A 19,977-nucleotide genomic window follows, 5' to 3' on the forward strand; every position below is an offset into this window, starting at 1 on the left:
CAGTCATATATTTCGTCATTCTTTACGTCACGTTACACCGAACTTGGTAAATGTGGAGCTAGCACAGTGACTGCGAGCGCACCATGAAGGACCCAACATACTCTGATGTAGCGTTCACGCTCACACAGAATTTGCACAGCGACGCTACGTTAACCAAACGCGAGCACTCTATATTCGGACGCCACGCGCGACCAGCGTCCGTCAGCGCGGCCCGACGGCAACGAGAGCAAAATGTGAGATGCTGCATTTCGCACCGATGCGTTACCCAGAAAACACTGCGTCTCCATCTTGTCGTGACGGAGGGACGCTGGATGCGCTGAAACGCGCATGCGTCAAATTAACGCAGCACGGCGCGCGCCTGCAAGTATCAGGCAAGACTGGCGCCTGGCGTGGCAACGCCGGCGTGACACGGCGGAATGAACGCCGGCGAGCAGGCGCACCGCATCACGTCGAAATGTATTGGCGCCTTGCCTGTGCCATGTAGTGATGTTTGCACGTGACACGCATTTTATGATTATCATGTTTGCACCAGTCACATACCTTCATCCATTGGCGTCACGTAATACCAAATTTGGCATATGGGAAGCTAGCGGAACGGCCGCGAGCGCATCGTCAGTGTGGCATATAGTCTTGTTGTTACATGACACGCTTGTCATCATTATCATGTTTGGATATGTTATTTACCTATGCCATCCGTTCGCGTCACGTAATAACGAGTTTTGTACATGTGAAGCTTGCGAAACAGCCGCCAGCGCATCAAGAGCGTGGCATGTAGACATGTTGTTACATGACATGAATCTCATAATTATCATGTTTGCACCAGTCGCATACTTTGGTCATCTATTCCCGTACCGTAATACCAACTTGGTATATGTGACGCTAGCAAAACGCCCACGAGCGCATCAAGAGCGTGGCATGTAGTCATGTTGTTACATGACACACACGCCATGATTTTCTTGTTAGGGTCTGTCGCTTGTGTTCGCCATGCAATCATGTCATGCCATACCAGTTTTGCAACATGCTATGTGAACGAAACCACTGCAAGACCCGCAGGACCATAAAATGTAAAGCATGACATTTATGACATATATTTCTTTATTTTTATGTTATGACTACACAAATATGTTCTTCATATAGTCATGTTGTGTCATACCAAGTTCGGCATTGATACCATTATCCAAACGGCCAGGAGAGCTAAAAGTCATAGGCGGCTAGACAGATAGATAGATAGATAGATACGCTCAACGTCACCGAAGTTCGCTAAGAAATCATTTATTAATTCCATAGGGCACTGTAAGAAGAAATATTAGTGGTGTTGTATATAGCTCAGGTGAGTTGGTCATTCTAGAAGAGCTGTGCGCTTACCACCATGCAGGGGACAGTCTTGTGGTAGCATATGAGCCTCACACAAGGAAATAAAAGTTCTTATCAGTTGCTGTATTAAAGACTATACGAAGTCCCTGTTAATTATTGTGTAGCACCTAAATATTCACACCACACAACACCTAATTATATGCACCTCACTGTTGTGGGCCACAAAAACTCCTGTTATTATCGCCAACCTTAAAGTGCTTGATCTTTCATTTCGGTTAGGGGTGTTCTTGGGATGCTGTAGCTCATGCTAGTTAAAAATTTAGAACTGTGGGCTATCACCATCAAGGGCAGTCTGGAGGCATCATTTAACCATCACTCAAGAATATAAACTTCATCTGCTGTTGCACTGTCAAAGACTATACCTGGTATGCACTAATAATTATATAGTACTTTACCACACCACACAAAACCAAATTTTATGCACATCACTGTTGTGGTCCACAACAACTTCTGCTAATATTGGACAGCGTTAAACGTTTCAGTTACACTTGGGTCAGCAAGAGGGGCGGAAAGTACTGCATAGAGCACTATCAGAATATATATAAGGGTGTTGTAGCTCGGGCAACTTGGCCCTCTTAGAAGAATAATACGGCTATCACCATCATGGGGGTAGTTTGGTGGTATCACCTGAGCCTCACGCAACAAAATGAACGTTGTCGTTTGTTGTTCTAGTGTTGAAAACAATACCAAGTCTTCATTAATAATTGCATAGTACTTAAGTAAATGCACCACACCAAGCCTAATTATATGTCCATCACTGTTGTGGGCCACAATCACTTCTGCTACTATCAGGCAGCATTGCTTCTTTTTCATTTCATGAAATTTTTTTCAATTCATGCTTCTTTTTTCATTTGTGTCGGCAATAGGGAATAGGACCGGAAAGCCGTAGCAGTTTGTCCCTACGAACTGACTTCCTCCCATAAAGGGGTATTTTTACTCCTTGAGATTTCGCCCCTCAAGACTGCTGAGGACTAAACAGTTCCTCTCTTGACAGTTACTCCCGGAAAGACGAATCGTTCAACTTTTGAAGAGTAATGGTTGTGGAGTACAGCTACTCCTCCCCCTGCAAAAGTACGAACCACAGACCCCTTTTTTGCTTTTTTGGCTTAGAGCGTAGGAGTACGCATACGCGTGGATGAGCGTGGCTACTGCTTTTACGCTTCGCTGCGCCCAGGATGTCCGAACGCCACGCTCTATTTGCAGTGCCCAAAGAGTAACTGCAAATGCTCCCTACGGGAGCAGAGTAGCGCATAGGTCCGCCACCTTGCCTGTATAGCAGCCATTGTTATGCAGCAAAGCCGCGTTTTGTTTTTTCTGGCTACCTGCTTAAGCCTATCGCCGAACGCAAGTCATCGTACCTGGCGTGTCAAATACTGGCGAAGAAAGTAGATACGCCTCCTTTCATTATTATGCCATGGGAGTTCAAAAGCATTTTTTAGTCTGTTCTGTAATGCAAAGCGCAAAGGCGTAGCGAAGTGCGGAATAGCATGCACCGCAGCTTCCGCATGGCCAAGTGGGACCAGCTATAGAAGATAAGCAAGAAGTCACAGACAGAAAATAGACATTCTCCGAGATTCAAGGAGCGCCTCAGTAAGCCTACATCATTGATTATTTCAGTGTTTTTTTTTTTTCGAAAAAGATGCTGAATCCACGCAATTACGTTGCTGTCGATGCTTGAGGATGTCCATAATGGAACAAGCGCAGAAATACACACACTCAGAGAGGACACAGATAAGCGCTTTTAAAGCAAATAAAGGCACCAGCTCGCAGCTCACGAGCTACAGAGCGCACGACAGCCCCTTATAAATTCCAGGTGGACAGCGACAACATTCGGTAGTACTGCCTGTGCACCAGCTTTTCTACAGGGCATAGTTTCTAGCGGTGTTAGAGAACAAATTCGCTGTATACATTGCTACACAAAGAGAGCATATACAGTTACTCTACATGCCCACAGATGGTCGCGCCGCCAAGCGCAATTAAGGAGGATCATCTCAAGAATGCTAAGTAAGTAGACGCTCCCTGGCTCAGCTGTGCTAGCATCAGCGTTTACACGTTATGAAGAAATGAACACTGCCATTTTCCTCGTTTCCTGCGTGTGTGAGCAAACCATACCCGCCGTGACACAATAAATCTCATCCATTCTTGTGACACGTGAAGTTTCGTGAAAATACGTGACGAATTGCTCTTTCGCAGGTAGCCTATAGAGTACACATATCAGCTTCGTGAGGTTTTCTGCAGCTGTGCAGTTTATTAAATGTTATCGTCTGTCCCTTTCAGTTGAAACTCACTTTGTTTTATTTGCATACAACATTCGTTGGAGCTTTTCTAGTGCATGAATCCCATAACATGATACGTGAAAATTTGTAGCGGCTCGAGGTTTGCTATTTTATAACTGAGCAATCTCAAATAGGCGTTTTTAAGTTATTCAAGAAAGCCCAGCGGGCACGCGGAGCTCCAGGGAAACGTGTTACGCCGAGTGAGGCGGCTGTTCCGGCACTCACGTTGCTCGTTGGCGTGGTGGGATCACGATGTGATTTGATTGATTGATTTGTGGGGTTTAACGTCCCAAAACCACTATATGATTATGAGAGACGCCGTAGTGGAGGGCTCCGGAAATTTTGACCACCTGGGGTTCTTTAACGTGCACCCAAATCTGAGTACACGGGCCTACAACATTTCCGGGGATCACGATGCGAAAAGAAAGGGTTGCCGCTTGTTGGACATTATTAAATCCTGAACTCAAGATATCTCTGACCACACCTGCATGTATCTCTACGCATGAAATGTCAAACGGATATCGCAGTCAGTGTAGGTATCACCGAGCATGGGAGCTGAGCGGCACGCGAGTTGTTGCGTATTACAGTATTGCGTATAGATACATGTAATGAAAACGTACGATCATGATAAATGTGAGGTGGAAGACTGCATTCATGTTGATTTAGCAATTAACTGTTGACAAGTCACTACGGCATTTATTGCCTTTGCGGTGTGATCGGGCCTTTAACGCCAAGGTGCGGAAAAGTGTTAAAGAAAAAAAAAAGGTTTTTATTGACAATTCACGGTGCTGTAAAAACAAACACAGTGGGCACAATTTAAACGTGTTCAAAGACGAAGAATTTGAACTCGAGCCCAGTTGCGAGGTACCTCGCTCGGATTATTTGCGTTGCCTTTCGATTGCTTCGTCACTGTGAGACATGTTCGGTGGCAGTATATTCCGTATTCAGCGAAACCGGTGTTTATTTTGTGTCGGCGCATTCGAATATTGCTGAAGGAGATATAATGATGTCATGTTAACGCTCGGCATTAAAGAAAAAAACAATGAAACTTCTTAACAATATTGCAAAGCGAATGAGGTCTTTCGAAAGCAATGTAATATAAAAATACCACGTGCAAATTGCTGACTTCAAGGAGGCGAGATGTCCTGCGTATCATACTGCATCGCTTTGCAAAGAAAGAGCTCATTCTCATTGCAAAAAAAAAAGAGAATGCGGACGTCTTCCACCCGTTATAAACAAAATACTGCAGTTATTTCATGTACACGTACGTCGCACAGTCTGAGAGAAGGTCGGGAAGCGATACCGTGGTATCGTTGTGTTTTCCAGAGTTTATTTACATTTTAACCGCAGTCTACTAAAGGTCCCAGTGGTTCGCATTGGGCAGAAAAAAATATTGTCGGAGGCAAGCCAAGTGTTCTTCCATTTGTTGTGTAGGTGTTGCTAACTCAATTCATCTTTGTGTTGTTCACATACATACATAGGCCAGACTGATTGTTGCATCAACACCCGCTTCAGAGAGCAGTTAACAGCATTGAATAAAGCCGTCTCATCACAGCTCGAATCGTCATGACGATTGTTATAGTGCGAGCTGACGACAAAAAAGGGACAAGATAATGAGTGCTTATGCGCTCGCGTTTTTGTCCCTTTGTTGTTCCTAGCTCCCGCTATACCAATCGACATGACCTACCAACTAGCCCGAACTGGCACTCTTCAAATTGTCAGTCATGCAATTGTAATTTGATCTTCGAAGGCACAGTAGATGTGCCCATTCTCCAGTGGTGTTTAATTTGTGAGAAAGTCGCTAAATTTAGCGTCTTTTCAGTCGTGCAACTGAATATATATCTACTTGGAGTTTAAGCAACTTTTTGGGGGACTTCAAAAATTTGAGCTTGAGTGTTCTAAAACATACATAGAAAACTACGAAACTGTGAGACTAGTGGACTGCTTGGAACGTGCATCAATAAATTAGGCCAAAGCGTACAAGATCAAGGTGTCTGTGGCGCAACGATCTTCTTTGTACAATGTGGTTATTCCGAGCACTCGTTCTTTTGCAGTTAAAGATGGGCAAATCGGCTCCGAATGGCTCACGGTTTACCGCAAACAAGTGGACTACTACCAGGGTACTACAGCTGCTCATTGGTTCACAGTGATGTGGCGAGAAGGTAGCAACGCAATTCAGCTCCATTCGTCATAGCAGAAATGGATTTGAAATATTGTGTGAAGAAAAAATATTCCCTTCACGTGCGTTAGCAAGTAAAGAACAAGATTCAGGAAAAAATATTATCGCCATCATCATAGCTCAGCGACTTTGGCTAAAATTAGTGACTCTTCGGAGACGTCTTGGTGACTTCGCCAAAAAAAAAGTTAACACCACTGCAAGTCACCCTATCCAGACTACGCGAGAACTCTTGGAGGCGTAAGTGTTGTAGAGAACACCACACGTTGTATAATTCTAACTTCCAACTTTACAACACTTACCTTATAGATCGACTGTAAACACTCGTCTTGGTTTTTTTCTCTTTCTGAGCCTGTTTGTGGCATGCAAAATGCACCCTCATTTTACTATGTTTTTTAACGCTTGCAATGCCCTAAAGTTTAATAGTGAGTGAGCGTTTGCATTGTGTATTCTTTCGCTGTGGTACTTCTTTCTTTTAAATTTAATTACAACCTGAAGTTGAAATACCAAGGAAAGTAGGTTTGCAGTATAGTGCAAGCGAGGAACACTAGTTCTAGGCAACGAATGTTACTTTACGCAATGTCGTTTATACTTAGCGCACCCTTAAAATACCAGAACATAAAATTTTCTCGTCAACAGCCCTACTGGTCATTGATTTCTAACGCATTTGCGAGTGATGGAGTTCTCCTGCACGTTTCAGGCCACAAGACTATGTTTTTTTTAGTTTCATTGATGTCGATGGCGTAATGGCACGAAAGGATAAAAACTGAAGCCTCTCATCTGCTCAGTTGGTTCAACCGCGGGCAGGTGGAAATAGTGGACAGGCCGTTGCAGTTAATACCAATGTTAATTAGTGAATCACGCAGTATTATATTGTCAAGTGGTCGTGACGTAGCCGAAAGGAGCAGACGGGCTGTTCAGGTTAAACTCTTCATTCATACTAAACGAACATAACCTGAAATAACTTAGAAACCGGAGTAAACCACTCATCCTTGAGCGAACTACCGTTTCTGTTTTTTTAGGGACGAAGCTCCTTAAAGCGGCACCCATTCGTCCCTCGTAGTTGTCGTAGTCGTAGTAGTGTGTAACCAGTCTTACGTTTTGACCTGCAAGGTGGTGCCGGTGGGAGATTTCTCCTGTGCGTTGTTGAACAATAAAAAATTCGCAGCGTGCGCGTCAACTGAAAGCCGAATTCTCCTGTCTCTCATTCCCTATTAGCAGCCATTGGCAGGCACATTGAGCACTATCTCACAAGAAAGGGTTGCCACGTTATACTCGCTGGGCGTAACCTCCTTGGTTTTACAAAGGTTTAGCGAGCGTTGGGCCGCTGTGCCTTGAATACAGTGAAGTAGTATATACCATGAACTCGAGGTGGTTGTGGGAAGTAGAAACGAAGCGCAAGCCGTGAGAAAGTGTGCGTGTGCCACCTCTCGTTTAGTCCTTGGAATGTCCGATGGATGGCGGTGCTTCTATATAGGGAATATATGATGAAAAAATGCGAGATGGTGGTACTTGGAGTGTTGACTAGATGGATGAACGGACACACAGACAGATGCATGGACGGACGCACGGATGGCTGCACGGACGAATGGACGCATGGACGGACGCAGGGGCGGATGCATGGACGAACGCGGGGACGGACGCATGGATGGACGTGCGGACGCACGAACAGGCGCACGCATGGACGGGCGGGTGGACGCATGGACGGTCCCACAAACGGATGCATGGAAGGACGGATGCAAGAACGAATTGTCGAACGGACGCTCCGCCCTCCATCATTCACTCCGTAGATAAGCTGCCAATTTTTACCACCTACCAGTCGAAGTAAAAATCTGCTCTCGTGCTGAGTTTTTGAATGTAGGCAGGGTAGTAATTATTTACCCCACTGAGGTTTTGAGCGAGTATAGAAACAGTAAATTTTTACTGCCTTCACAATGTTTTTGAGGTGATTTCTGGAAGTTATTTCAGGTTGTGCAAAAATAATTATAGTTGACGGATGCATTCGCCCAAAAAGTCGACAAATTTATTAATTATGAAATGATGGCAGAATTGATAACACATCGATTACCATACAGGCAAACACACACACACACATACGACAAATGCAGAATAAAACACTACTTCAACAGACTGCACGCGTTACTCTGCTGTACTTCGGCAATCCGGTATATCTAGGCATGCCTTTTTGACCTGTCGTGTAGTGCCAGTAGGAGCCTTTTTTTGCAGCAATTACCAATAACGGTTAAACGTGCAAGCATAAACTTCAAGTGGGTTGCAGGTCGCTAGGTGTCACACCGACCTTTCATTAGAAACCCACCTGATCTCACCTTTTTGAATATCCAATAATTAGCTCTCGCATCGGGCCGTTGGCCCCACCCGTGTTAACACTGCTGATGCACAAGTCCATAAAATATACCTATGTACACACAGACCACTGCAACTCACTGGTTTTCATTGAGCGGCGGTGCACACAGTAGCAGCACTTATTCATGAGAACGGGCGTAGAAGAGCGGTGGACGCCTGTAAACAAGCTTCTTACCAGCGGCGTACTATAGGCTTTTTCGAGGAGCACGTCTATGCGATGAACGACAGCTGGCGATCACCGAATACATCTCCTGTGCGAATTTCGTCACCATTTTGGGCTGCTCAATTCGGGCTGCACTTTACTCCAGCAGACATCGTCTTCAGTCGAACAAAATAAATGCGATGCTTCTTTTACCTGCCCCGGCGACGCACTCATACTGGCCGGCTTCTGGTTGAAGACGTAGCGAAGCCTTTCGCTTATCGCTTCGGTAACTGGTCACTCTTCAGAAAGCAACTACGGACGATGACACTAGCTTGATTTTGTTACCGCTGGCAGCTCTTCGCAAATCAGCACAAAAGCGAGGTATCCACGACGTACAGGTTCGGAGGTTCGCGCTCTGAAGTGCACGGTCGCTCGATGATGTAAGAAACACGTGATATTCATCAGCTCAACCAGACACACAGATCGCGAGCTTCTTCCAACGTCTGCTTCCAGGGCCGCCGCACAGCAAAAGCCAACAATTTGCGAGTATATGCAGAACAACTTTCCAGCAGTTTTTTTTTCTTCAAGTGCCCCCCCCCTCACCTTTTTTCTTTGTTTACAGAATGCTTTCCTCGGTTGTTGTGCTCGTGCTGCTCGCCGTTGCAGTGAAAGTGCATTGACTCGAGGTCAGTCATGAGGCGCGACGGTGCCGTACCAAACTATGAAAAAAAAACATCTGTGGTCCTCGCGTACATTTACGATTTAGTGAGAGCTTCAGTCAGCGGCTTTTGGCCAAAAGCTGCCGAAGCAGGTGCAGCTTGCAGTCACGTGGTAATAAACTCAAGAACGCAGGTTAAAAATTACGTGATAGAAAACTCTCCAAGAGGACAAAACTAGATTTCGACATCCTTTACTACGTACCTCAGAGCTGGTGAAAAAACTATGTCATGTGCCACCTTTTACTCCAACACGAGGTAGCAATTTTAAATTAAACACGAGAGAGCTTTCAGAGGTCATGGGCCGGGAAAACTCCAAACTCGAATAGTTTTTGCTTGCAGTGTTGGGTCAGTGAGTAAGGCTTGAGTTAGTGAAGTCCGTTGCTCGACTAAATGAGCCGTGTTTGATGATGTGCGGTCAGTCACACTGTTGAGAAGTAACCAGTAGATGACGCCGTGGAAACAGTCAAGGGTTTTGATGTGGGTCGCCGAGGAGACATGTGATCAGCTCCTACTGCGAAGGAGAACGTACCACCAACGCTGCTGCATCGATGGAGTGAATCGCGAAACCGGTGAATATGATAAGAGCTTGGTGTGGACTTGCGTTACAAGGCCCATACTTTGAGGTGGGGCTCATGGTAGCATTCGATTTGTTTTGATTACAAATGCACGTCAAAATCACCGCTTGTTCTTTCTGAAGTCAACGATTGCCACATGGCTGTTTCTGTAAGTAATTCAGAACGTTGGAGCGAGGTGCTCTTGCTCAGGGGTTGAACTGAACAAACGCATGCTTAAGCTACAACTTTCGTCAGTTACCAGTGTCAACATGATTGAGTGCATCCAATGAGAGCTGATTGAAAGCTGAGGCAGAATGAAAGCTTGAGAACAAGAAGCGATGCATTACCTCGCACAATATCGGAGCAGCTCGTCCGTCTCAACGAATGGCGGCATTCCATTGTTTCCGTCACTCTTTCTTATAAGGACTTGTAGTAAATGAGTAAAACTGCCTTTGTAAGTGTTGAGCACCTGCGAGTTTGTAAGTTTTGCAGGTATTGATCACTCTAGCCAGGATCACATATTATGAATCCCTAGAAGTTTCAGCTGCCGCACAAACCAGAAACGTTGCTATTTTCTCATGGAAACGGAAGCACGAACAGCGGCGTACCACATGTAATGAGGCTCAAATAGAAACGGTGGTCATCTGCTTACTTTCTCTAAAATGATGAACAAGTTCGCCAACTATGGCGCATCGTTCGGTGATCAGTAGGCGAATAACTGGAGGGCGGCATAAACACTCATTTACCCGCTGGGTGTTTCAACTGTACAAGTTGTTTACACTGCTTCCTCTTTCCGTCACGGGGGCGCCTGTCCAAAGACAAAAGCAACGTACAAATGGTCGTGGGGTTCGCGTAGGCGCGAGTGGGGTCTGACAAGTTAATGGGTCGTCGAAGCTGTCACATTTCGTAGTAAAGTTCCCATGGTGTCCGCGCCTAGAGTGTCCTTGGTTATCTCCCTCGGTAGACGGGTTTTCGCAATATGTGGAGAGCATGTGGTGGTAGGCTTCTGAGTCAGTCGGATGTCTTCTTCCCTGTGCTGGCAACAGTATCGCTAACGCCTCAGACATATATGAGTGAGTGTTGTTTCTGTTGGGGTGTTGTTTCACGGGCGGACAGTGAATTTCTCGGTGAGCATTACCGTGCTTTGAGAACAAAGTTCTTTGATAACTGTTGTTGGTTAGTTCCTTAAATAGCATTATTTTTAAATAGCGTTTGCTTAAATAGTGTTTGCCGCTACAGGTACTTGTGCGTTTATACTCTGGCCTTATTGACCGACTGGGCATATTTCGCGAACGAGGAGGCCTTGGCCCCCCTGGGCCTCCCTTGCCTACGTGTCTGCTAGTGGGTATAACCTATTTATATAGACTGTTCTAGATTTATTTCGTATAGCCACGTCATAAATGATCTTTAGAGAAAGAATTCAGTTGCTAGTAGCCTATCGTCCCGTGCCGTGTCCTCCTTTTTTTTCGTGTACTGTGTGTTTCACCTCCCTCCCATCCAGTTATCGTGACTCCTCACCTGCTTGATGCCCGTGATGGCCTCGGCCCAGGTGTTGACAAGCCGGCGCTCTTCGGCACTGCGACGCGCTAGGTTGGCCGACGACACCAGCGTACGGTAAACACGCTGGCCGATTTTTCGGAACGAGTCGCTTAGTGGTAGGTTGCTGTTGACGAGGATCCGGTTGGCCATCTTGAAGGCGGCGTCTTCCTCCTCGGGGGCTGGCGAGTTCCCGAACGGTGCGAATACGAGTATGCGCCGCATGGACGTGTGAAACTGCGGCAGCTTGACCTTTAGCGCCTCAGCCATCTCACGTTCGGTTGTACGCTGGGCGCCCGCCATCACCAGGGACACAACAATCATAGCAGCGTGTGGTGACACAAGCACGTTATCGTTCGGGCACTGCGTGAAGAGATTTCGAAACATGTGGCAGCCGAACAGGCTGATTGCCTTGGGAGCGTTGTCCATGCCTTCTCCTTGAGCAGCACAGCCAGCTGCTCACACCCGTCTTTCCTAGCTCGTGCAGCTTTGTGGTTCCTTTTCTGGCGCTTGCCCACTACTGGAAACTGGCCAAAACGGGCGGGTAATGCAAAGGAAATATAAACCTATGTATGCAGGGAAACAAAAATAATTTCTTTGTTCTTATTTTTATAAAGGATATAGTATTTTTGAAGATACAAAAAGTTCATAAAGAAACAAATACAATTTGAAATCACTAAAAGTTTTCATAATACATAATTCTTGCCGAAGCTATTGCAGATTAGTAATGAAACTCTGAATTTAGGCTTGGATTACGAAGACAGCTGCAATTGATGCGGCTTTGCAACGATTTCGCAATGACTTGGCAAGTTGATCTCCTTGTGTCACCAAGGAATTCATAGAGGGCCCCACAGATGCCCCTGTCACTATATTCTAATGAAGCGGCCCCGAAGAGCAGGATGTTGGTTGGTTGGTTAGTTCTTCAACAACTTGGCGCAACCCACGTAGGGGGATAGGCCATGAATGGGACGGTGCCTTGCTTTTTATTGAATTCACTTCTTGAAAGAAGCGATTGAATTCATTAGGTAATATAGGTAATAATTTAAAGGTGTTGGATTTCTAAACAAACAAAACAAAAAGCTTGAAAAAGATAACATAATAAACACGCACAGAAAAAAAGAAAAATGTCTACATTTAAAACAACTGAATTTATCTATGTCTAGCATTGCATTCTTTACGATTCTCGTAAGAAATTTGTAACAGTGGTAAAAACGCTCCTGTGGCTGAAACCAAATGCGATTGCGCCAACTGAAAGAATAACCGGAAGTGTCAAGTTTTAGTCCAACTTTCGTAGGGGTGCTACTAGTAGTTTTTTTTTCTTTGACTTTTGAATTTTTGGCATGACAAAAAGAAGTGCTCCAAAGATTCACTCATTACAGTGAAGGCACAAAGGTGACTGTTCCAGACCCGACCTGTGAAGTTAAAAGTTCAGTGAAGGGACTCGACAACGCAGTCTTGTAATCACTATTTCTTTCTTTCTTGATGAACACCACTTATTCTTCCGAGGAAAGTTTAGCTGTGGATAGTCTGATAAAAACAAAAGAGATTTTTCAAGTTATTGGCCGCTGTGCATTTTTCGAAGCGTGCTGTTGTGATATATTCAGAAGTAGGCAAAATAGGTAAAACAGGGCAATCAAGTGAAGATACAGATAGAGCATCTGCATGCTCATTGAGAGCTAAACCTCTATGACCTGGTACCCAAACTAGTCGAGCGAGTCGCACATGTCTAAGAATGAGCGAGCAGAAAGTTTCTGAAGCACGTGAAAAAGTTGGTGAGCTTAAGGCCGTACAGACCGCGAGACAGTCTGTTGATAGATGTTGCTGATAGATGCTGATAGATGCTGATAGATGCTGATAGATGCTGATGTTGCTGATAGACAATCACTGCTGATAGATGTTGGGGCACTTTATGCAATTCTAGGACTACTGCCAGTAGCCCCACTTGGTAAGTAGGGGTAAAGTCGGGTAGTCAAATTGAGAAAGCCTGATCTACAGAGGATGATATAATTCCTACGCCAGAGTTCTCTTCATAAACAGAAGCGTCAGTCGCTATCACAATGGATGTTTCTAGATTGGCCAAATGATCTTCCAAAATGCCATTTATATACTGATATGGTAAAGTTTTGCATTCTTGGGATATATATCATCTAATTCAATCCTAATTATATCTACAGTGTTGAGTACAAGTATTTCCCAAAGGTTAACTCTTAAGGGGTCCACAAGTTTCTCTGAAAATATTACTTGAGGGCACAGTAGTTTACACCATTGGTGGTTGAAAAATGAGGCCTGCTGGTTATTGAACACATAGTGTTACTTCCTCTGAGGTGTTGCATTGATTCAAAGGAACTTTCGCACTGTTAGAATATGAAAAATATTGATACGAGAAGGCAGGCTGGATTCTTCGTGTAGGATATTTTTCGCAACATATTTAGGTAGCTATAGGCAAAGCGTAATGATTCGCGTTTCAGCAGAATCAGTGGTCGAACTTTGCAAGCCGGAGCGCCAGAAAACAAAACACAGCTGAATTTTATTATCGGTCGAATGTACTTGCAATATATCATGACGAGCACGTCTCTACGCAAACCGGCACGATAATTACTGAGCCTGTGCAGCATCCCTATGGCACGTGCTCCTTTAGCAGCCACGTTTTCTATGTGGGGACTCCCGTCAAGTGTTTCGTGTAGGTTACCCCCAAGTACCTAACTGACTCGACCTGAGGTATGACGTCTTGTTGGTACATTAGTGAAATTCGCACTGGGGCATTTTAAACGAAAACTATGATTGTGCTTTTGTTAACATTGAGGCATAGGGCGATACCCTCTAGCGACGTTTCCAGGCTATCCATGTATGTCTGCAGAATCAGGTACAGTGTGTGAATGTCCGCCCGCGTAGCGAAAAATACGATATCGTCAGCTTATACATAGACCTGTAACTCTTGATGTATGGGAATGGTGCATAGTAGTGCAAGAAATAATAAGGACGACAGTACTAATCTTTGCAGTAGACCTCTCGTTTGCCAATATAATAAAGAGTTGACACCAGATTGCGAGCATTAAAATTCTCTATAAATTAAGAAAGCATGGATACAGGCCAACAAGTATTGAGGCAGTCTTAAGTTCTGAAGCGAATCTGGCAGTTTCACAAGCTCCACGCTATCACAAGCTTTTATGATATCTAAGTTTACCAAAGCGGAATATTGTTTCTGATATTGAGCAAGTTTAATTTTGCTTTCAAGATCCACGTGAGCACACCAAACGGACCAACCACGTCTGAATCCGATATGACATTGGCTCAGTGTAATTTTTTCCGACATCCATCGATCTATACGTCTATATAATATTCTTTCAACGAGTTTTACTAGGTGCGATATAAGTTCAATGGGCCCGATAATATCTAAGGTAAACCCAGCGCCTTGCTTTTTTTAATAATGGAATCACTTTTTTCAATCTCCAATCAGGCAGAATTTAAGAGCTTCTAAGTTAGTGATTAATAATTTCGAGTAGGCCAAGTAGGTATATTTTATGTACCGATTTTATCACCTACGGCGTCATGGCATGAGGACAAGGAACAGAATGGGGTAGTGTTCTGACTACGTTTGCTAGTTCTGCAGGTGTGACCTCTTCAGAATTCTCAGCCCTATGGGGGGACTGGGCTTGGTGTAAGAGAATTGTAGTAAAGCGACTATTCAGGTCCTGAGCTATATCTTCGAAAAAGGCCTTCAGTTCAACTGGTGATGATACTACAGATTCTATATTTCTTAGTACTGGAAAACTTTCTTATTTCTCAAAAACTGAAAAAGTGCTTTTCTATTGACCGGCTTTGAAAGGAACTCACATCGTTCATTACTAAAGGATGTTTGGCGTACCAAGTTGAAGTAATCTTTTGCTTGCTTCGTGAAGGTAGCGAAGAAATAGGCTTTTGAAATTATTAGGTTTATTCGTTGATTTTCAGATGAATGGTTTTACCCACCAGGGAGGATCGGTGACAAATTGAGTGGCAGTATAATTTCTGAAAAAAGAAAAGAAGCGAAAACGCTGATACCCGATAAAATGGTATATGAAACTGAAGTATTGGTGCTAAGTTCAGTTTATTTACGAAATGCTAATTACGAAAGTTCTGAATATCGTAAACAAATCATCAAGTATAGATAAAGTAAATTAGGTGCATAAAGGATACTATGACTATATATGTACCTATTCTAAGATACTAGACACTGAGATGTACCTACAATATCAACATAGCAGTCTCTTTATTTCTTTTACAAAATGAATAACGGAATCATATGTGCCATTTGTATTGTCCGACGCCCCTAGTGGTTTGAAAAAGTGGTTCTAGAAGTTTTTGCCTTATACTTTGACATCTGAGACATTTTGTGAAGAAATTCTCTGTGGTTTGTACTTGACCACAGTAGTTTTACTGAGGAGAAGAAATCAAACCGGGCCTTTAACATGCGAGTTTGTAGCGGAATTTCTTCGTTTTTCTACAAGCCATCTTGTAACTTTCTTATGGCTTTCTCTGCTAAATCATTTGACTGAGGATGATAGGGCGCTGCAGTCACGTCTTTTCTTTGGTTTTGCACTAGAAAATTGTGAAGTACAAACCCATGAACTTAGTAAAGTCTAATATTTGTCACAAGAGTACAAATTATACCGAACCTCGCAAACTTATGCATGGAAGCCACCAACTATCACTTCTGCAGTTGCAGAATAAATTAGGACAGCTTTTATTCACTTCGTTCTAGAATCCATGACTACCAATATCATGTGCCCATCAATAGGACCTGCATAGTCCGCCTGCAACTGGTTTCATTTTTCTCCTTTCTCTTCTGGGTCAATTCTCTTGTGGGCCATGGTAATGGTAAATGTGTTTGCACTCGAGGCATTGCCGCGGACTGCACACAGGCAAGACATCCTACCTTCAATCATTCAATCTCACCGTCTATACCCGGAAACCAGAACAGGGACCTCGCAATGTTCTTTATTGCCACCATGCTTGGGTATGTTTAATGAAGCAAGTCCGAGATGCTTAGATGCGCATCGTGCTTAAAAAAAGCACGATGCGCTGTCCCCGGTAGAACAACCCTTGGTCTATATTTAGCTCAGCATTTTTGCTGAAGTATTACCAGAAGCGGATCTGCTGTACAGACAGAAATTGTAGCCAGCCTTTCTTAATTCAACATTTCCCTCGCAGCAAACGATTCTTCTCCGTAAAATTCACAACCCTGATACTGCTCGCCTTTTTTTTTTTCAAGCATTCCCACTGCCAGATATACTCGGGTGATTTTCTGTGCTTGTAATGTTTGGGCTGTTCGGTAATGACTGGTGACTTGAGAATTAGCATTCTAATGTTCTGTTCTGCTGTGATACTGCAATTTATAATCGTAATTGTCCACGGAAGTTCGCACCTCTGAATCCTTGCTGCAGCCATGGGAGGAATTACTTTTCCTGGTTTAAACAAACCCGTCAGGGGATTATGGTCGGTCACCAAATCAAAGTGATTGCCATATAAGTAGTCCTTACTCGGGTCACACTAAATACAGAGACCAATGCTTCCTTTTCTAGCTGGGAGTTTCGCTTTGCTGTGAACAAAGCTCTGGAACAAAATCTAATGTCATCGTCTGTGCCATTGACGTGACGGGGAAGTATGGCGCCCGCTCTTACGGGTGAAGCATCATATTTAAACTTCAAAGGTTTGTTAGGGTCAGTGTGTCAAAAACTTTGACTCTTGTATGGCCTGCTTAACCTTTCCAACCGCTTCATCGTGTAGTTGCTCTCCTTTTCTCGTAGCTCCCTTGATTAGCACAATACGTAAAGGCGCTTATACTGTGAAAAAGGTTCGGTAATAACTTGAAATAATAGTTGAATAACCCAAAGACTCTTGTTCGCTCACGAGTTGGGAACGATGCTTGCAATACATATAGACGTTATTGTTTGCCTGCATTCAGCTTGCTATTTTCCTTCGATTAGCTAGCAATACAGGTATTAGCAGATTCCCATGGATCCAACTGATAAAGCAAAGACAGCTTTTCTTACGCGAGAAGGTTTGTTTGAATTTAATGCTATGCCATTCGGATTGTGAATAGTTCAGTCAACGTTTGAGCGCTATATCGGAATCGTCATGCGGGGCCTAAAACAACGAATCAGTTTATGTTACCCGGATGATGTGGTTATCCTTGACCGAACTCTTGAGAAACTTAATCATCGCTTCGATCTTGTTGTTACATGTTCCGCGAAAACTGTCTACACAATTTACAAAAAAAGAATGTCGCTTCAGGAAAAGTGAAACACTGGTTCTGGGACACCTTGACAGAAAAGCTGACGTGAGGTGAAATTCGTAGAAACTTGACACTATCCGCAGATTCAAGCAGCAACTCTGTCTCTGGCAGCTGCGAAGCTTTCTGAGCTTATGCTCTTACTTTCATCGCCTTGCGCCTCATTCTGCTGAAAAAGCCGAGCTACTGAATGGATTCCTGCACAAGGCCGTCTCTTTCCACTGGACACTAAATTGTGAGTCAGCGTTTAGGCAATAACAGTTCGTTTTTATTTCCAGGCCAATTCTAGGCCATTTTGAAGCTTCTGCTACCACAGAAATTCACAGCAATGCCAGTGGAGTCGGTCTCGGAGAGGTACTCGTTGAACGCCACGAAAATGCTGAACAAGTCGTCACCTATGTAAGTCGGTCACTAAGGAAGTGAGAGCGTAGCTATCCAGTCAGAGAAATGTCTCGCCGTCGTTTACACTGTACACAAGCTTCATCCCTTAATCTAGTGCCATCACTTCTCAGTCATAACCGACTGTCACTGTCTTTGCTGGTTAGTAGGGCTTTGATACCCCTCTGACCAATTTTCGTGATGGAGCCGATGATTACAAGAATTTAGCTTCATAGTCTACTACAAGAGCGGTAACTGCCACACGGACGCTGACTGCCTGCCAATGCTTCCTCTACCAACTATGAAGCGCGAAGCTGACATTATTGACCATTTTATCACCGCTATGGGCTCTCATTTCTCTGGCATCGTGGCTTCCCGAGCCGCACAGCACAAAGAACGTTGCTTAGATCACTTGTTTGCCTCCGCGAATGACCCCGCCAATTGAAGCTCTTTTCTAGTTCTTGACGCTGTCTTATACAGGAAGAATTATTTGGTCAAAGGCGCCTGTCTGCATCTGGTAGTTCCACGCACTATAGGTTCTCAACTTTTATGGTTCTGCTATGATGACGCAACCAGCGGACACATAGGTTTAGCGAGAAAGTTTCATCACATACAGAAAAGGTTTTATTGGCCCAGAATAGGACGCTATACGCAAAATACGTAGCGGGTTGCGAACAATGTCCACTTGACAAGCGTGTCACGACTACGCCAGCCACACTTCTCCATCACGTACCACCTCCTATTTGTCCTTCACGGACTGTTGGTGTAAACCTCCTAGGTCTGTTTCTACGTTCAACCGATGCCTGTCGCTGAGTCATAGTCTGCGTCGACCACCTGACGCGCTTAGCAGAAAGTGCAATACCTTCTGCAACAGCCTTTAGTGTCGCAGTTTTTGCTTGGCGTTATATTTCTACGTCATGGCTCTCCACGAGTCGTCATTAACGATCGGGCACGTCAGTTAGTCGCTCACATCATTCAATAGATTATGTGCCTATCTACCAGCCAAACCCGCCTTGCGATCCAGTATCACCCACAGAACAATCGCCTCATAGAGTGGAGCAACAGGACGCTAATGAACACACTGTCCGTAGACGCTGATGCCAAGCACAAACAATTTGACGAAGTACTGCCCTACAATGCATACGCATACAACAGCGCAAACGCGAGACGAATGGATACTGGCCTTTTTTGTGCTCAGAGCACCGCTCCCGTCACAGTTGTATCGACACCATTCTGCATTTTGTATTGGATGTGAAACCAGAGATTCCCTATTCACTATCCCGCATTAGAAGCCTGTCGTATCCAAGCCTCCAAGCAATCGCATCTCAACAGCTCTCCAAGACTTGGTACGACGCCCACCATCACGTCATGTCTTACAGAAAAGGTGATCTTGTGTGGTTGTGGACACATGTCCGCAACGTAGTTTGTGCTGAACGTTCTTCTCCCGCCTCTCCGGACCACTTGTAATTATAAACCACCTCAGCGACGTTACATACGTCATCTGAGCGTCACAAGCTATGGTCGGCGTTCAAGCAAAACACAGCTGACACATGTAGGGCACGTTGAGCTTATCAACGCCAACCTCCCAACCAACTCACCCAGTGGGCATCGTCTGTGAACGGGGAAATAGATCATCCTAGGGCGGATGAAGAGGACGAGCTGGCACTGGCTCGCGAGTAGCTTGGTCACCTCTTTTTCACTCTGCCCTCTTCCTTCCGCAACCATTCTCCATACTGCAAATGAAGGCACTTCATACTCACAATTTTCATAATTTGCTCTACAATAGAAGCAAACATTACATAAGGATACAGTGAACTTGGTGTTCAAGAACACGCTGATACCAAAGTGCACTTCATCAGTGTGGAATCCACCTCTTTCAAATGCTTCCACTGAACATTTTACAAAGACGCACTGAAAGTTGCAATATAAATGGAGAAAAAACTATGTTTGCCTTTGCTAGCCCACAATTGGCTTCATGCTTCTTGAATTATGGGACACTAAAGACAAGCACTTTATACGTCAAATTAGAAGATCAATGCTTAGGATCATTTAAAGCTTAAACATTATGCACAGTCGTTCTTCAGTTATAAAAACGTTAAGGTAATTGTAGGGCGATAGGCTAGTCACAAATTGGAGACTCGCTGAAATGTTATATTTTGCTTCAGGAACTTGCTTCGATACAGACTC

At 44.3% G+C, this 19,977-nt stretch overlaps 1 protein-coding gene across 1 annotated transcript in view; it reads right to left on the bottom strand.

Moving 5' to 3' along the window:
• The window catches only part of LOC142765366 (serpin A3-7-like), a 108,711-nt gene extending 97,141 nt beyond the window's left edge, over positions 1-11,570 (bottom strand). Inside the window, exon 1 of the mRNA XM_075866179.1 lies at positions 11,124-11,570. Coding sequence (XP_075722294.1) covers positions 11,124-11,570 — 447 coding nt within the window. The remainder of the gene's footprint in view (positions 1-11,123) is intronic.
• Positions 11,571-19,977: the final 8,407 nt, after the last annotated feature.

Source organism: Rhipicephalus microplus, chromosome 1, assembly GCF_043290135.1.
Source record: "Rhipicephalus microplus isolate Deutch F79 chromosome 1, USDA_Rmic, whole genome shotgun sequence".
In the NCBI taxonomy this organism is placed as follows: Eukaryota; Metazoa; Arthropoda; class Arachnida; order Ixodida; family Ixodidae; genus Rhipicephalus; species Rhipicephalus microplus.